A 20,149-nucleotide genomic window follows, 5' to 3' on the forward strand; every position below is an offset into this window, starting at 1 on the left:
GATCGAACTTATTCCTACTGCTATTAGGAAGAAACCCCACTGCTATGGAATACCCATGGCATACCGCAAAGCAGTAGATGAGCAGACACGTGAGTTGCTAGAATTAGGAATTATTGAACCTTCTGAGTCAGAAATTGCTCATCCTATATTTTGTGTGGCGAAAAAAGTTGCTACAGTTAGAATGTGTATAGATTTTAGATTATTGAATGCTGTAACAAAAACTTCAACATTTTCCATGAAAGGCATGCAGGAATTGATTTTTGTGGCGGGTGCAGCAAACTGGCTGATAAGCATCGACCTTCGAAAAGGGTATTGGCAAATCCGAATGGATGAAAAGAACAAACCTTTGACTGCATTTGCAACATGTAATGGACTGTACCAGTGTAGTACAATGCCTTTTGGCTTATCAGGAGCCTTGGGGACATTCCAGAAGGAAATGAATTGTGCTTTGCAGAGTCATAGTGATTATGCTCAGGCATATATAGATAATGTGGTGATTTTCTCGAAAACATTTGAGGAACACTTGAAACACATTTCTCTGGTTCTGGACACTTTAGAAAAATTAGGATTTTCTGTACGTTTGGAGAAATGTGCTTCTGCAGCTAAAGAAATCAAATATTTGGGGCATATAATTGGAGGAGGCAAGCATGGTCCTGATGAAGAAAGGGTCAAAGCAATTACAAACCTCGTCAGGCCAGTCACAAAAAAAAAGATGTGAGATCGGTTTTAGGATTAATGGGATTTTATCGATCTTATATTCCCAATTATGCAGAAATATCGGCACCATTGACATAGGTGACTAAGAATAGGTATGCCAATATTCTTCTATGGGGGGGGGAGTTAGAACAGAATGCTTTCAACAAATTAAAGGATACTTTGTGCCAAGTGACATCTCTGGCCAAGCCAAATATTGGAAAGCCATTTCAGATCCATTGTGATGCATCCAATTTGGCGGTAGGCTGCTGTTTAACCCAGATAGACGAGAGTGGTAGCTATTGTCCTATTGCATTTGCAAGCCAAAAGCTGTCTCAAACTCAGAGCAATTGGGCAAGCACTGAGAAGGAAGCTTGGGCAGTCTTATTTAGCCTGAATAAATTTTATAAATGGATCTATGGGGCTCAGGTAGAAATTATAACGAATCACAACCCTCAGATATTTGAACGAAACTATTCCTTGAAGTCCCAAATTGACGAGGTGGGCTTTGACATTGCAGAAATGGAACTTGAGGATTAGTCATAGGCCAGGGATCCAGCACCAAAGTGCAGATGCGCTCTCACGTCTGGATCAGATATGATATGAGTAATATAATTTGATTGTTTTTCTTTTTCTTTGTTTTTTTTGTATGGTTGTAATCATTTATTGTTTGTTCTGTTTTGTTTTATTTAATACTGTACAAGGTTAGTATTGTGTAAAAGTAATGTACAGAAAATTTGCTTGGATACTGATTAATGAAATACGTCCCAAGGAAAGGACAAATTTCATTCTTGGCAGGGGCGTTTCATGCACATACTCGGTAAGGGGATGCTACCGACCAAGCCTGCCGGAAGAATAGTCAAGCCAACGATTTGTAGCTGAAAGGAGAGAGGAGAAAACCTGGCAAAGAGAAGAAAAAGCGTGCTTGATGCGAGAAGGACGGCTTGCTCGTGGGAAAAAATTGAAATTAGTTTGGCTGTATTCAGAGAGTTTTTTTTTTGTTAAGAACTGAAAGGTGCAATGTATTACTTGTGCATTTAATGTAATTGTGAATAAAAACAATACTTTGTGAAAAGATAATATGTATTTACAAAATTAAAATATAGCTCATGTTATTGTTAAACTGCATAAGTGTCCCAGTTTATTTCCTGCAAATAGAGTTGACTAATGACATTCATAAGTGGATGGAAACGAACCGACAAAGATGAATTGGTCTAGAGATCGTTCTTGACAGTGGTGGCAGCTGGCCGGATGTAGATTTGTCGACTCGGAAAAAGCTCAAGTGAATTCCTTACAAATGCTGCGAAGCCTATTAAGTGGAATAGTTATCTTCTACCGGGTTCTCTCGTTAAGTCTATTATTTATGATTTTGTGTTTATGAAAAATTGTGCTGTTAATGTAAGGGTACACTTTGACAAGTATTTTATAACACAAAAATTATCAGTGTGATTATCATATGAGACTTGAATTACCTTGCAAGTGCATTTATCTTTTATTATATGAGTGAATGATCATTAATTTAAGCAATGCCTGTGTTTTATTTATGAGATATGATTGCATTAATTTTGAAATGCTTATATATAAACATACATGCTTTTTATTTATTGAATATTTGGATGTTGTGCATATTTAATGCAGTTAGCATGTGTTTATGATTCAACAGAAGTTAAGGATTTAACTTGATGTATAATTTTATGTAAGGAGATTTAGTTTTATTTTCCTGATATTTTAATTAAGTTGAACATAAAGTCGCATAACGTCATTTTGGGCCAAATCTAAAAAGGCTTATCTAGTCGCCCTTGCACAAGAGTTTGGTGTTCAAGTGTTGCCTACATTTAGAATTTTGGACTTGAGGGAAAAAAATTCTTGCTAGTGAAAGCTATGCGGAGCAGGTAGCAAAGGATCTTTTGACTGTTATCATTACAGATAGGGAGGCAAAGGAGGAAAGGCAAGAAAAGGAATATAAACTACAGTTAGAGGCAGAGGAGAGGATTGCCATTGAGAAGTATAAGATAGATTGTCAGGACAGTTACTCGAATAGGGGTACTACACCCGGAACGAGGGGAGAATGGGAAGGAAAGATCAGCAGAAGGGTTAACAAGGACAATCAGATTATTAGCAGTAAAGGTTCCAAGTAGAGCTGATGGCTGGGACTATTTCTTCTCCAGGTTAGAAAGAGCTTATATCAATGAAAGTGTCCCTGATGAGTATAAGGCCAAAATATTGATTTACCTTTTAGGAGATAAAGCGTCAAATTTATTAACATTGATAAGCGAGGATAAGTATGGGAATTATGAGGAAATAAAGGAAAGTGTGTTGAAAGAATTTAAACCTTCACCTCAGGTATACCTGGAGAATCTCAGAAAAGCAAGACGAAGTTCAGAAGAGACCTTTGGCAAGTTTTCTACTAGAATTACTCTCATGTGGGAAAATTATGTGAAATCAAGGGAGGTGACAGACTTTGAAAGTCTTAATCAGTTGGTGCTAGCGGACAAAATCTACCAGACCCTTGATACGGAAACTGCAGTACACATATGTATAAGGCAGAAAGACTTGTGGTTCAAGCCAAGAGAGCTTGGAAAGGAGTGTGACATATTCTTTGCGGCTGAAGGGAAGGCCAACAACGTACCTAGGGAAGCTTGTGAAACTAAGATTTTAAATCAGGCAGTAGGTGAGGAACTTAAGGTCGAAGAAAGACGAGGAAGTCAGCATAGGTCAGAAGCCATAGGGAAAACCACAGGAAACGAACATGTTTTGTATGTGGTTCAGCTTCACATTTTAAAAGGCACTGTCCTCAGATTAAAGTTTCTAGGCAGTATAACAGAAATGAGGAAAAGAATAAAGCAAGGGTAAACTGGCTAAAAAAACGATCAGGATAATGATATCCTAGAGGACAAAGTTGTGACAGCTCGTGTGGATCCTTTGAGGAAGTCAGGAGATGTAAACAATTATAAGCTACGTAAGTTGAAAAGGGTTCCTATTAGTGTGAATGGAACAATAGGGAAGGCTATCATTGATTCAGGAACGGAAATTACAGTGGTTAAGAAAGAGTTAACCAAAAGTCTCCGACTGGAGGAAGGATCGAGTATATATTTGAAAGGTATATTTGGTCCAGCTGTTAAATGCCCTTTGGTAAGCATTCCACTGAGTATTACTGTAGGAGAATGTACCAATGTCACACATCAAGAGATTTTATGTGCAGTTGCAGAATCGCTGGCAGAGGAGGTGTTGCTTCCTCCGGAAATATTCACCATGTTAGGAGGTCGGTTATATGACACAGGTGAAGGGGTGGAAAACTTACCTGAAGAAACCACAAACATCCCAGAGGTTAGGAGAAAGGAAACGTCTGTGAAGGTAAACACAGGGAAACTAGAAGGAAACACTAGTATGGAAAGGAATCTCAATGAGAAATGGAAGGTGGAATCAATTGAAAGCCAAAAACCTCAGCCAGGAAGACTATGTAGAGCGGATGTATTTAGAAGAGAGCATGAGACTTGTGAATCTCTGGTAGGAGCATGAGAGAATGCTCAGAAAGAAAGGGGAATTATTATACAGTGGATAACTTTCTCTTTCGTAAGGACAAAATTCTTTGGGAAAATGTGGGGCAATTAGTTGTACCTAAGAGTCGAAGGGAGGAAGTCTTGCAGTTAGCACATTGCTCGGTGTTTAATGTAAACGTGGGGGTAAAGAAGACTGTGGAGAGAATTAGATACTCTTTCTATTGGCAAGATCTGAGGCTAGACGTTCAGAAATTTTGCGAAGCATGTAAAGAGTGCCAGTTGACTAGACCAATTAAAACTGTTGATAAGACACCAATCACCCTAGTAACGAGGCCAGATCTGCCCTTCCAAATTGTAAACATTGATGTGATAGGTCCAATTGATCCTCCCAGTTCTAAGGGTCGTAAGTATATATTATGTTTAGTTGATCAGCATACCAGACGGACAGAAGCAATACCTCTAACTGGCCTTTCCGCCAAGTCGACTTGTGAGGAGTTATTATATATTTTTTAAGAACGGGTATTCCAAATGTAATTGCATGTGACAATGGAACAAATTTTAAAGCAGATTTGACTCAAGAATTTGAGAGACGAATAGGGGCTAGTCCTAAATTTTCGACCCCTGGATATCCTCTAGCTAATGGATTAATTGAACGGTTTAATGGTACTTTAAAAAGAATGTTGCATCATGTCATCAGAGAAGAAGGTAGAGGGTGGCATTTGCAAATTCCTTATGTGTTGTGGGCCTGGCTAGGTTTGAGAAGGCAGCGGAGCAAGCAAAGCTCACAGTCCAAATTCCACAAGAGAGGACAGCACACTATCATAATTTAAGGTCTACCATAAAAACATTTAAGGTGGGAGATAAGGTGATAGTCCTGACTCCCGATTCTAATAACAAGCTTTATGCTAGGTGGCAGGGTCCTCCAAATATATTGGAATAGAGAAGTTCTCACTCTTGTGTAGTACAAATGCCGATGGAAACAAAAGACATGTTTATCAGAGTAAGATTAGATCTTATGTATGTAAGAACGATTGTAAATTATTTAATTGTTATTAGACAAAATATCTATTGAGAAAATGGCAACAGCTAATTTCTGGATGTCGTTCTATTTATAATTTTAAAAATATACTTTCAGATGATGTACCCTTCAAATGTTTAACGGTACGATGCAGTAAGTACATTTTTTATGTTATGTACGTTTACGAATACGTTACGTATAGGTTATTAAGATTTATCTTCAAATAAATGTTTGTCTTTTACAACCATTTTACGAGTGATTAATTTAACTACAAAAGGAAGTTAACATAAATCAGAAGCGGGATTATTCTGAAACCTAAGCCTAAAGCTACAAGAATTTGCTATTACGTAAATAAATTGAAAAGAATTTGAATTTCAAGGTATGTACATTAATTGATGTAACATAATCATTATAGAATTTAATTTTGTTATTTTTTTATCATTTTGGAAAGAGAGCTTATTATTTTCTTTAAATTTTTAAATATATTTAGAACGTCAAACAAACTTATAAAATACCAATAATTGTGTTCTACTAAGTTGTCTAATTGGAAGTTAATAAAAATAGCATATATGTATAATTTGCATTTTAATGAGTACGAAAATGTCTATTTTCGGTAAGGCAATGAAATGCGATTTAAGAATATTAGCTGAAGAATTGGGAGAAGATGTAAATGAGAGTCATAAAATGAGCGATTTGAAAAAGATAATTTTGGCTAGCAAAGAGTACGATGAAGAATGCGCCAAAGAATGGTTAAATATTATAATAAATGAAAGAAAGGAAAAAGAAGAAATTGAAGAACGAAAACGTGAAGAAGAAATTGAAGAACGTAAACGAAAAGAAGAATATGAGGAACGAAAACGAAAGTATGAAATGGAATTTGAACTGCAAAAACTACGTATTGAAGCAGAAAGTTGATCTACAAATTCTGGCACCAATGAAAATGCTAGTGGTACGCACATGAATCCAAAGTTAGAGCTTCATCGTTTGATGCAAAAATTTAAACCTGACGAGAATGATATCAGTTTATATTTAATCATGTTTGAACGTTTGGCTAAACAAGTTGAAATACCCGAAAATACATGGGTTACTCATTTGTTTGGCTTATTGCCGTATGATATTGCTCAGTTAATCGCCAGAGAAACCGATGAGATTGCAAACGATTATAAAGAAGTTAAAAGGATCTTATTAAAACGGTACAAGATGACATCTGAAAAATCTCGCCAAAAATTTTTTACGCACAATAAAAGTGTAGGAAACACATGGAAGAATTTTGCGTATGAGTTAAGAAATTTTTTTCATGAATGGATAAGCGGAATTAAAGTAGATACTTTTGAGAAACTTAGCGACCTTATTGTAGCGGATCAGATAAAACGTAAAATGTCTCCAGAAGTAAAAGAACATTTTATTGACATTTTCAACAATAAACAACCGCGTAAAGAAGGGTCTTACGACAAACGAAACTCTTTTAAAGATGGTCCAGTTGCTACAATGAACGAAAAAAAAAACTATCCTATTACACATAATGAAAAAGGTGAACCAAAATGCTTCAGCTGTAATAATTTTGGACACATCTCAAGGGACTGTCCGCTGCCCAAACCAGTAGTAACATGCCGAAAATGTAATAAAACAGGTCATAAAGCTAAAAATTGTGTTACTAAAGCTGAAAATAATCATTCAAATGATAAAAATTATTCTGTTGAGCAAGTTGGCGAAAATATAGAAGAGAGCAATTCATATTTGAAGAAAGCAAAACTGAATAATTCTGAAGAAGTACAGGCTTTAATTGATACGGGGTGTTCTTGTTGTCTCTTAAGGACTTCAGTTGCTCAGAAACTTAAAGTGAAACCAGAACCTGCTATGAATGAATTGTACGGTTTTGGAAATCAAAGGGTGCCTGTAGTGACCTCTACAGGAATGATTAAAGCCGATATTGAAGTTGACAGTGTAAAAGGCCAAGGCATAAATATATACCTTGTACCTGATAATGCACAGCCAGTTGATCTAATCATCGGACGGACATGACTTAATCTACCTCACATCGCTTATGTCAGAATAGGAAAAAGATTTCACTTCGGATATAGAGAAGATGAAATATTTAGTAACCTCCAAATTGATGAAAAAATAAATAGAGTCTGCCTTAAAGCTCTTGAGGAAAATGAATTAGAGAAAAATAGTCCTAATGCTGCAAATAAAAATCGTCACTCTGGCCAACTGTTCTCTAAAATGACTTCATGCCAAGGCAAAGACAGAATGACGAAAGTGATTCTGTCTTTAGTCAGAGCCAAGAGGATGTAGATGATAAGCAGCAACTACAACCTCAAAGGCCCGTACGAAGGCAATTACGTTATCCTTACTTCAGGCAATATTGTGGTTATCTATCCATAGGACATCCACGAAACGTTGGACGTGATGGAAGTGAAGATGAACAAAATGAAAGAAAAAACGAAGAAAGAGTTTCAGGAGGTGGAAGAGACAGTCACTGGACTCCTAGACGATTTCATCAAAGGTGCTTTAATAGCAAAACCCACTATCATAGGAATGACACTGAATGCAGTCAAAGTAGAATGGAAGGAGAAGCAACTAGTAAAGATACTGAAGCAAATGACGAAGTACAGCAGCCACGCGGTCAAGGCTCTAGATCTTGTCCACTTTACAGATCAAAAATGGGTTGTCGAAAGCCCCACCAAGCTGATTCACGTGCTAAAAACAGATCTTCGGAGGCCATCATTTCCAGAAATACAGAAGATGATGATAATGACGAGGTTAACGGCGAACTTAAAAGGCCCAAGGGAATAGTGCGCAAACCATTGCGCTATAGAGACTTTGTATAGGACTCATAGAATTTTTTAAAAATTATATTTGATTTTATTTTTTTCCTACCTACTTATTATATTTTGTTGTTGTTTATTTGTTTCTTTAATGTATGACAAGATTTGGTTCAATTGAGAACAATTGAAAAGTCAGGATGGTCGAATATAAGAACGATTGTAAATTATTTAATTGTTATTAGACAACATATCTATTGAGAAAATGGCAACAGCTAATTTCTGGATGTCGTTCTATTTATAATTTTAAAAATATACTTTCAGATGATATACGCTTCAAATGTTTAACGGTACGATGCAGTAAGTACGTTTGTTATGTTATGTACGTTTACGAATACGTTACGTATAGGTTATTAAGATTTATCTTCAAATAAATGTTTGTCTTTTACAACCATTTTACGAGTGATTAATTTAACTACAAAAGGAAGTTAACATATAGTTAGATCCCAAGCAGTAAATGTTATCTTGAAGGGGGAAGAAGAGTTTGGGGAAATTGAATCTACACCTGTCAACAAGGGAGAAAAGAGATTTTCTGAATCTCTGGAAGGATTAGAAATGTCTAATTTAGGTTCAGTCCAAAGGAGTAAAATTTTAGGGCTACTGAGGAAATATCAAACATTATTTACACGTCCAGTGCAACCAGCACGAGTACGTACACACAAGATCGAACTTATTCCTACTGCTATTAGGAAGAAACCCCACTGCTATGGAATACCCATGGCATACCGCAAAGCAGTAGATGAGCAGACACGTGAGTTGCTAGAATTAGGAATTATTGAACCTTCTGAGTCAGAAATTGCTCATCCTATATTTTGTGTGGCGAAAAAAGTTGCTACAGTTAGAATGTGTATAGATTTTAGATTATTGAATGCTGTAACAAAAACTTCAACATTTTCCATGAAAGGCATGCAGGAATTGATTTTTGTGGCGGGTGCAGCAAACTGGCTGATAAGCATCGACCTTCGAAAAGGGTATTGGCAAATCCGAATGGATGAAAAGAACAAACCTTTGACTGCATTTGCAACATGTAATGGACTGTACCAGTGTAGTACAATGCCTTTTGGCTTATCAGGAGCCTTGGGGACATTCCAGAAGGAAATGAATTGTGCTTTGCAGAGTCATAGTGATTATGCTCAGGCATATATAGATAATGTGGTGATTTTCTCGAAAACATTTGAGGAACACTTGAAACACATTTCTCTGGTTCTGGACACTTTAGAAAAATTAGGATTTTCTGTACGTTTGGAGAAATGTGCTTCTGCAGCTAAAGAAATCAAATATTTGGGGCATATAATTGGAGGAGGCAAGCATGGTCCTGATGAAGAAAGGGTCAAAGCAATTACAAACCTCGTCAGGCCAGTCATAAAAAAAAAGATGTGAGATCGGTTTTAGGATTAATGGGATTTTATCGATCTTATATTCCCAATTATGCAGAAATATCGGCACCATTGACATAGGTGACTAAGAATAGGTATGCCAATATTGTTCTATGGGGGGAGTTGGAACAGAATGCTTTCAACAAATTAAAGGATACTTTGTGCCAAGTGACATCTCTGGCCAAGCCAAATATTGGAAAGCCATTTCAGATCCATTGTGATGCATCCAATTTGGCGGTAGGCTGCTGTTTAACCCAGATAGACGAGAGTGGTAGCTATTGTCCTATTGCATTTGCAAGCCAAAAGCTGTCTCAAACTCAGAGCAATTGGGCAAGCACTGAGAAGGAAGCTTGGGCAGTCTTATTTAGCCTGAATAAATTTGATAAATGGATCCATGGGGCTCAGGTAGAAATTATAACGAATCACAACCCTCAGATATTTGAACGAAACTATTCCTTGAAGTCCCAAATTGACGAGGTGGGCTTTGACATTGCAGAAATGGAACTTGAGGATTAGTCATAGGCCAGGGATCCAGCACCAAAGTGCAGATGCGCTCTCACGTCTGGATCAGATATGATATGAGTAATATATTTTGATTGTTTTTCTTTTTCTTTGTTTTTTTTGTATGGTTGTAATCATTTATTGTTTGTTCTGTTTTGTTTTATTTAATACTGTACGAGGTTAGTATTGTGTAAAAGTAATGTACAGAAAATTTGCTTGGATACTGATTAATGAAATACGTCCCAAGGAAAGGACAAATTTCATTCTTGGCAGGGGCGTTTCATGCACATACTCGGTAAGGGGATGCTACCGACCAAGCCTGCCGGAAGAATAGTCAAGCCAACGATTTGTAGCTGAAAGGAGAGAGGAGAAAACCTGGCAAAGAGAAGAAAAAGCGTGTTTGATGCGAGAAGGACGGCTTGCTCGTGGGAAAAAATTGAAATTAGTTTGGCTGTATTCAGAGTTTTTTTTTTTTTTTTTTTTTTTTTGTTAAGAACTGAAAGATGCATTGTATTACTTGTGCGTTTGATGTAATTGTGGATAAAAACAATACTTTGTGGAAAGATAATGTGTATTTACAAAATTAACATATAGCTCATGTTATTGTTAAACCTGCATAAGTGACTAATAACATTCATAAGTGGATTGTAACGAACCGACAAAAATGAATTGGTGCATGGATCGTTCTTGACAATGACCTTGTTACATGACAGCGGGCAAATTAAATCGATGTCAAACTCCACCATTTTATTGTCTTTTAATTTTACTGGCACAGGATTGTATTCTTCTTTGAGGCCAATACGTTTTGAGGCGGAAGAAAAATTTCGTCAATAAAGATAGGTTTGGTATTAAAATAGTAAATAAGCGAGAACTTGCTTGGTTCCATACGCGTATACATACCAATATTATAAATATTTAAATTTTAACTGAGGTTTATTCCTTAGCTTTTCTGCTCATGGATTTATCACTACGCCGATCGAGAAGGGGCAAAAGTAATTGAAACAATCGTAAGTACAGAGTTACTTTTGATATATTTTGTTATACTGTATATTAGGCTTTATTTTAAGCTGCATTAAGGGCATTATATTAATTGGTTGGTGTGAAGGGGTCGTTTTATAGGGTCATAGAAGAGCCTGTATAGTGTAACAAGTATTTATTAACAGGTTTAAGTTACACACGGACATTACATTTAACTTTAAGAATATTACAGAGCAATATTCTTAAAGTTAAATGTAATGTCCGGATTCATTTTTGTCAGTGAAATAAAGTTGTTCAAATGTTAGAATTTTATAAAAAAAAAAAGTAATATTTGTATTTTTGTCTTACTTTTCTTTTCGCATTTCAGACCAGTGTAAGCACTCAAACATGCGCACTTGTAAGAATTTTGAATGATTGAGCAAGTTCCTCCGTTTATGCATGGATTTGGCGTACAAGGATCTGCAACCAGAAATGAGAAAATTATTACAGTATTTCATCCTGTTAAATAGAAAGCGTATATTATATGTTTATTGTTTTTTATCTGGATACTTAATTAAAAAAATGCTGTGATACTATTAGTGCATGCTAACTTCAAACCAATCGATGCTCCATATGATTGTTAACGATACCTGGCTTCCTTTTAGAAAAATAGCATACTTATTTGAACCGATGTCAGATAATTTTATACTTAAAAGATAAATATAATTTTTACGATAATTATATAGTTATTATTTTGATACTGTAATACTAATATGTCATGGATAGGTCCATTGTATTTTCAATCTTAAGTTTCCATTCGTAGTTCTTAACTTTTATAGTGACCAAACCTAATTTTTCGGGGGGGAGATGTAATATTAGAGTAATATATTTGTGATGCTAAAAAATTGTATCAAATAATAATACCTTTTTTTATTTGTTACAATTTGATACTGCGGAAGGAATATTGTGCATTATGATATAGGCGAAGCTGTGATTATGGTAATTGGAATATGGCAAAACAAAGAATAGCAATTCGACTGAGGGATTTAATGGCATCGTGCAAAAAGCTAGCTCGTTTTCATGTTATACATGGCTAAAACCATGACGCCCAACCATGCAGCTAACCCGTTCTGTATTTCATTGACTCTCTTAGATCAAGAACCCGCATATTCAGCCGTCTTAAATATTAATAGCCGCCCACTAATGGGCCAAAAAATAGTGAGGGAGAATGCTAATTGCTGAGGTTTATCTCTTTACTGTTTCCAAGAAACTTCATTTTATATAATGGTATCGGCTAATGTGCAACATAAACGACTATGTGTTTTGAAATTTTGATGATTTTTTTTTTTTTTTTTTTTTTTTTTTTTTTTTTAAGTAGTAGTTTTAACCCGTGCATTGTTTTGATTTTGAATAAAATTGAAAAGATGATGGCGTCAAATATAAAAGATGTCATAGAAGGGAGAAATGACTTTTCTCATAAAAATATATCTTTGAATCATGTTGAAATTAACAAGAATCATAAAGAAGGAGCATATAAGCGTTGTCATAACTAAAATAGCTATATTTTTAGCAACGGCACAAAAAATATTCAGTGCGCCCAGTATAATATGCGTTTAATTGTTAAGTCATTGACATGTCCATCAGCCCATTTCTCCCGTAGTCCAGTTTTCAGAAGATTCTTGCATAAATATTTGGAATTATATAGTATTATTATTATTTAACTGTTTTAAAAAGTATATTTTACTTCTATTACAGAAAATCTAGGGAAGGCAAAAGCTTGTAAATTGTGAATTGTTACCTCACTGTCTTTTTTTCCAGAAACTTTTAAGTGTATTTTAGAATGCCGTTTATCTTGGTTCTATGTTTTGATCAAGATTTTAAACAACTGAAATCTCGATGTGTTAAAATGTGTGTTCTCGTAACTGCCATCAACGCTGTACTTCAAATTCCCATATAATTCTTTACCTATTTTGTAAAATATATGAGTACTCTATACACGGGAATAAGAAAATTTTTCAAATATATTTCATCAAATTGCATTATCTTCATATTTTACTGTAAAAAGAAAGGGGTCACCACAAAAATACCCTTAGGTATTCAGGAAAACGGGCACCAAGAATTTCCCATTACCATTCAGCTAAACCAAAACCGAGCAAGAGAAGTCATGAAAAGAAAAAAAAAAAATAAAATTTATGAAAAATGAAACGTAAATTTATAACTTTCTAACAAATATTGAGAAAAGTTACATTTTATAAGAAAAACATTAATATAACATATTATATTGAAAATTATGCACCACGACTTTCAAAACAGAGTATATAATATTATATACAAATAATTAGGAAAAGAGAAAAATGTACGTATATTTTTACAGTGTACTAAAATATGCGCCATCCAATTCCAATAAATAATACTCAAAATACATCCGCGCAACCCCAGCACGATCCAAATCATTTAGTAGGCGTGGTTAGAAAATAAGCGTGGAGTGGAATACCAGCAACGTTTTCGATACATGAAAAGTGAAAAATGCAGTTTTTGCAGAAGTGTATTCAATTCTGAATTAAACAAAATCTTAAGGAATAATTTACTTCTAACTTAAACATTATGCAACAGTTTAGGGCTGTAAACATTAACCTAAGTCAGTATTTTAAGTGTAAGGCGTGGTCAATAAAATGTTACAGAATTTCTATCTCAAGAATGGTGGCATGAACAACTGATTGTAGACGACACAAATAATTTAAAGCTTTGTTTGTCCTAAAAATTATATTTTTTAATTGTTTTTAATAACAAAATAAAATATATTTGCTAAGCTAACCCTTCACCACCATATGTTTCTATCAAAAGTATAATTCAAAAATAACAATAATTTTTATTGCATTATTCAGATTTTTCATGACAAGGAAAAGAAATTTCATTAGTAGGAGGAGCGAAACGATTTTATCAGGGAAGAAATTTAAAATGGTGTATTGGGTAAAATAACAATCAAACGTAAAGGTATTAAAAATTTGAAAGCATTCGGAAGCATTAGGAAATTAATATAAACATTAAATAAACAAGACAAATTATTAATGATGTGAAAATGTTCAAAGGAACCCAGTTGATTAAATGAAGAAAATTTACGGATAATATTTGAAGATCCCATATTAAAATTTAATTAAGTAACAGGCGTACTTAGTTAAAAAAATTCTTTTTTCCTTTGGAAAATTAATTCATATTCCTTGACGAGAAACTTCAGCGCTTTTATGCTTTTTCAATTTAGCCAATATACACCAAACAGCACGATACATATCAAACAATGCTAAATTAACACAATTAAAAGCACATCTGAGATATTTAAGAATCAAAAAATAAATTTTACTTATAAGTGAAAAAAAATAACTTAAATATTGAACTTATGGAGAAGTCGAGAAAGTTTTTAATTTATAATAAGTTTAAATAATTATTGGGTACGTGTCAGGTAAACTTCACTGTCGCCTTAGTGTCCTGTTCACTAAATGTCTTGACAGTTAACTGTCCCGTAGCTAAATGTCCTGACGGCTAACTCTCTGTGTCGGCTACACGTCCTGTCGGTAAGTATCCGTGTCGGCTAAATGTCTTGTTGGCTAACTGTGCGCGACGGCTAAATGACCTATCATCGGCTAAGTGTCACGGATCTTGTTGACTAACTGGTGTCAGTTAAGTGTCCAGTCGGCTAAGTGTCACGGACCCTGCTCAAGTACATGTGAGACCTGTTTAGATATGTTTCGAAAGGCTAAAGGCCACTCAGGGAAAACACATGCATAATTTGCAGCCCGGTTAATGACACAGTGGAAATACTATTGTACGTTAAGGAATGCGAATGATTTAAGTACAGTCCATAAGTAATTGTTGCGAATAAATTAATGGAAACACTTGTCATGAGACAGCCATGCATATAAAAGTAAAACAAGTTAATAGTTGGTTAAAATCGGAAGGGAATGTGGCACGTCTTCGCTTGCGAAAGAAAATTGTTAAATGATATTGGTAATAGTTCTCAGAAAACACTAAATATTGAAACCAAAAGTACCCACTATGTAACCCCTTCTATGCGAAAACCGGAAGGTTTGTCCACAATTACTATATTTGTGCATCTTTCCAACATATAGCTAAAGACTGTCGGAAAAATTTTTAAACGCGAAACTCAAAATACAACCTTTTCAACTGGAAAAGCAAAGGGATTCCCCAAAGGTTAATGAAGGTTAACCCTTTGATGCGTGCTATATTATTTTAAATTTTTTTTTAACTAAAAACACTAGAAATCGACTATTATGATCCTAGAGACAAATAATATACGAATTAAAAAAATCTACTCTCGCCCATTAATCTGCGGGTGGTGGTTTCGCTGTGAAACCAGCGCGCGTCTAGGACTTTGAAACTTACTGAGTTAGTAGGAAAAAACAACTTACCTTTTTCCGTACGCATTTCCAATGAATGACGAAATTTGCGAATAAAAAATTAAAAAAAAAAAAAAAACTGCATTTAAAAATTGCATCAAATATAAATTTTTTACTTTATTATATCATCAGAAAAAAAAATATAATTTATGTAATTTTTCTGCAGCAGTGAAAACATAAGAACGTACATAATAAGGAAATTGGGATAAATAGATGGATAAAAGCCAAAAATATATCCATGGGTTTTGCATCTTCCATAAAGGTAATTTCGTCAGTTGGGCCATAATCCTCAGAAAATTCGGGAATGGATTTCACTACATTCTGCATTTTGTTCCATGTTACATCTGCAATTCTGGAAGGACCTGGTAAATTTATATTATCATTTTCTGACTGATCGTCACTTTCATCTTCTATATTTCCATAAGCAGGAGGGAAGGGGGTAAAGGAGTATTTCCTTCTCTTTCACTTTTATCCTCAGAGACCACTGATTCTGGATCTGAAGGTAATTCTTCAAGTAACGCTAATACATCAGCTATTTCTAACCCTTTGCGAGGTATTTTGAATCTCAACAGTAGAAAATAAAATATTGACAAAATATTTTAAATTAAATTAAATTTTTGCGCGATTTCTATTTTTAATTATTCAAAAATATATTTGCAATTTTTTTGGAACCACCCAAAATAATTTAGAAAATCACAGTACCAGCATAGAGAGCAAGCATGTTGAAAGCAGAGAAAAATCTCTGGAACAAAAAATATTTTATGGGGGCAGATGCATGTATTGTTTGGTAATACAATAACTCTGCGATTTCAAAACCCCTTATCTATATCCGGGTGAAAATAAACACTTCTATTTCAAAGCAGCATACATTACTATAAAGAGCAGTGGTTTCAGGGCGCGACCACCGAGCCTCTAGGGAAGTCGCAGAATACCTGTAGCAGCGCCTGTTTTGTTGATAGTTTGAATGGACCGGTCTACTGCCGCAAGAATCTCAGGAACAGTTTGGAAGCGAGTGCCACGAAGTGGTTCCTTCATCTTAGGAATGAGGTCATAATCACAAGGGCTTAGATCTGGGGTGTATGGTGGATGATAAAGCACTTCCCAGCCCCATCGCTTGAACAAATCAGTCACAGCTTGCGCTGCATGAGGCCGAGCATTGTCATGCAAAATGAGAGGAGCGTTCTGCAGAAAGTGTCGCTGATTTTTTCTCAAAGCTGGTCGGAGATTGTGCTCCAAAAATGAGCAGTAATACTACGCAGTGACGGTCTGCTGTGGGGGAACGGTATGCGTTAGGATGCTACCATCACAGTCGTACACGAGAATCAGCATAACTTTCACATTGCTGGGGTTCTGACGAAATTTCGAACGTCGTGGTGACCCGTGATGACGCCATTCGTTTGATTAGCGTTTCAGTTCTGGCTGGTACGATCGGGCCCAAGTCTCATCCAACATAATGATACGGCGTAAAAAAGCATCTCCTTCGCGCTCATAGCGCTCCAGGTGGATTCGGGCAGCATCGTATCGTAGCCATTTCTGCATTTCCGTCAATTGATGTGGAACCCATCGTGAAGCAATTTTTCTCATGAACAGGCGTTCGTTCAGAATGTGCAGCACAGTCGTATGAGCTAATCCTGTTTGTCCGGCCAGCTGACGAATCGTTTGGCGGCGATCACTGTCCATTAAAGCGACAACAGCTTGCATGTCTGCATCGCTGACATTAGGACGACCTGGCCGCAGCATGTCTGCCACGTTTTGGCGTCATTCATTGAATGCTTTCACCCATCTTGCTATGATTTTGTAAGGCAATACCTACACGTATGTATTAAGCTATGTTCAAGGTAGGTCTGAAGCAACATTAATTATCAAACTAGGTGCTTGACTTTTACAATGGTGTAACATTTTGCATTACTCACTATGCAATGTGCCAAAATTGAGGAATAATCTGTAAGATAGGTTTTTTAAAGTTAAAAGAAATATTTTTATAGTTATTTATAGCTGACTGAAGAGGGGCTGATGTGCTTTATCTAAACATTACCGAAGAATCGTTTTCTTTCCTCTCAAAAACAATTTTCTCTAAACACGCTCTGTAAATATCTAAACAATGTAATAGTTCGGTATTCAGCTTTATGGCCCATTTGACATGCAGAATGGAAATTTTATTCGGCAGGTAGTATAGCAGAAATGGTTTTCATTTTATATTCTTGAGTATTCAAATTCGGTTAATCTTCGGAATATGGTAACTTGGCGATTTTTTGGCAAAAATTTAGCGATCAACCCTGCTACAGCAACATGTTTATTTATTTTTTTTTTTTTTACTCAACATGTTTTTCCAACAATCTGCTATCCGAATTACGGTTAGGGCAGAACTTTTATGGAACAAAAGTACTTAATCATAACGAAGATTAGGTGCGAAACTGGGAGAAAGTACAGAATCGCACACTGCTTGCCGCGTTTTTAAGATTTGCACATACACGTTATCATCCATGTACACGTCGACCTATTTTCACTTAATAAACATCCCAGAATTGCACAAAAATGGCATTGCGCACACTCTTGACTTTATCCATGTGCACTGCTAAAGTCCTAGCTAGTAACCTTTATCGCTTTAAAGGTTACTAGCTAGGACCAAACTACCTGTTACCATATTCCAAAGATTAGCCTCAAATTCTTATTAGATTCAAAATAATACACAAAAATATTTTTATATAACCGAGTTCTATTTTCTTGACTGCCCTCAATTATTTATGAAATAAACCATTAGAAAACAGCATAAATAGGTCGAATAGAATTGGAAAAATAATTCACAGGAAATCTCTAATTGATGAATATAATAAAAAGTGTCGGAAATGTGTAAAGAAGAACAGAGACAGAAATCCATTCTGGCAGTTGTTTAAAACATTCACAGTATCAAATTAAATCTTCTGCAAAGGAGAAACTATGTTTGAAAAAGTGTTTAAAAAATCTGGCAGTTAATGGGTTGGTGCATATAATAAATAATAACTGAACAGCGTAATGAAGATTCAAGGGCGAACTTCATTCTAGCAGTTGTTTAATACATTTAGTAAGGAGTTAAAATCTTCTGATATAAATTTACTGGAATTACATTTTTGCTAGGTAACAATTTGCGAGCTACATAAATAAGTATTCTAGGTACTAAACAAGATGAATAAATGCGCATATTTCTAAATTTTTATGAATTATTTAGAGTAAATTTCCGTAACTGATTGCTTGGCAGTATTTTCAAAAAAAAATCAAATTGATTCTTCGTATTCTGAGGGCCGCCAGTGGTTGACATGGCTGAGTGCTCGTGTTCCACCTGGTTTCGATGCCACGCAATAGAGTTTATTTGCATAAGTGGCTTTAGCAGCTTTCTAGGAGGTCAGTGAACAAAAAAAGCATTAGTCTCTTCTCAATGTTCCAGATTAATGACGTCACTTCATCTAGAAATATGAGAGAAACAAAGACATTTATTTCCCCAAAATAATTGTTATCTTGGAATTATAAACCAATTACGTTAAAAGTTTCTGGTCGGAAAGAGCAAACCTTGCAATAAATTTTGTTTCTCCCATGTGCAACGTGGATAAAAGCCAGTTTCCCATAATAAATCTTCTTTATGAATGCCAATATCCCTGATTAGCTTTATCTTTTTTTTATTTGCCTGCCTTCGAGTCGTAAAGACATTTTGCCAATAGTAACTTGTTATTGAATGAAATAAATAAACAGAGAATTAAGCTAAATTTATATTAGAATTAAGCTAAACAATTTATAAATACGTTTGAGACAAAAGTAGATGTACTTACCTATACACGTGCCTTTCTCCTCTCTGTATCCTTTCTTACAAACGCAGGCCTTTATAGTGTTCCATCGACCAGTAAATATGCAATTTGCTCCTTCATCGCAACTGCATTCTGTAAAAGGTTAATGATGCAGAGTTTAGAGTTTGCACATGTATTATGCTCAGTATGTACGTCTGTTTTGTAAAATTAATTAAATCACCGTTTATTTAACAAAATCAAAGCATTTAAAATAAACTTCTAAAAACTTATCAAGAAAAATTGCTTGGTTTCAAGTAGCAACAAACAAACAAAATATACTGTTTCACATTACAAAGAACGCAATAATGTGCAGAAGTAATAAAGTATTTCGTGTATAATATATATAATTGGAATGGATGAATTAATGCACTAAAGCAACCCACCCTGCTGCACTTTTATTAATTTTATAAAAAATAAAGTCGTGACTTACAGTTGTAAATTATTATTACATATATTATATATATGCGCGTGTGTGGTTGTAATGTACACTTTAAATGTATATTCGTCCCGAACCAAGTCAATAAATTCATTTCCAAGCGCGTTTTGTTTCACTTATTCTGGTTGAAGTATGGTGGCATTAAAGTTTCAAAACAGTTGTTCACTTTATTAATTTTCCTGCAAATCATTCTATCCGTGCAAAATTTTAACATTTTCTCTACCAGCGAATCTCACAAATATGTATTTAAAACTGAGCTGAAGGTAACAGAATATTCATTCTGGAACGTTTGGAACCAGAATATTCAGTTCGGAAGTGTTGGAGACTAAATACAACGAAAAGAGCGCATAGGAAAATGATGGAGTATCCTAAAGTACTGTTACAAAATGCCCAGTTTCGGTAAGATAGCTTTTCCACAAAGCGGGGTTAGGGTTGCCAAAAAGTCGAAAAGAAATTCAGGTTTTCCAGATTTGACGCGAAATCGTCCCTTTGGCGACAAAATTGGCGATATATCATGGACGGAGCGAGAACATACTGGAAAGGATTCTTACCGGTTTTTCTGAGAATGTTCTCGAAGGCAGGTCAAAAGCTACATTTACCTCACCTCCATGCGGAC

General features: G+C 35.3%; 1 protein-coding gene across 1 annotated transcript in view; it reads right to left on the reverse strand.

The window, feature by feature from the left end:
* LOC118189391 (uncharacterized) overlaps positions 1-20,149 on the reverse strand; it is a 307,097-nt gene that overhangs the window by 196,360 nt on the left and 90,588 nt on the right. The window contains exon 23 of the mRNA XM_085826350.1: positions 19,083-19,190. Coding sequence (XP_085682476.1) covers positions 19,083-19,190 — 108 coding nt within the window. The remainder of the gene's footprint in view (positions 1-19,082; positions 19,191-20,149) is intronic.

Source organism: Stegodyphus dumicola, chromosome 11 (assembly GCF_044657685.1).
Source record: "Stegodyphus dumicola isolate Sdum_Otavi_A_Nest chromosome 11, ASM4465768v1".
NCBI classification, from domain to species: domain Eukaryota; kingdom Metazoa; phylum Arthropoda; class Arachnida; order Araneae; family Eresidae; genus Stegodyphus; species Stegodyphus dumicola.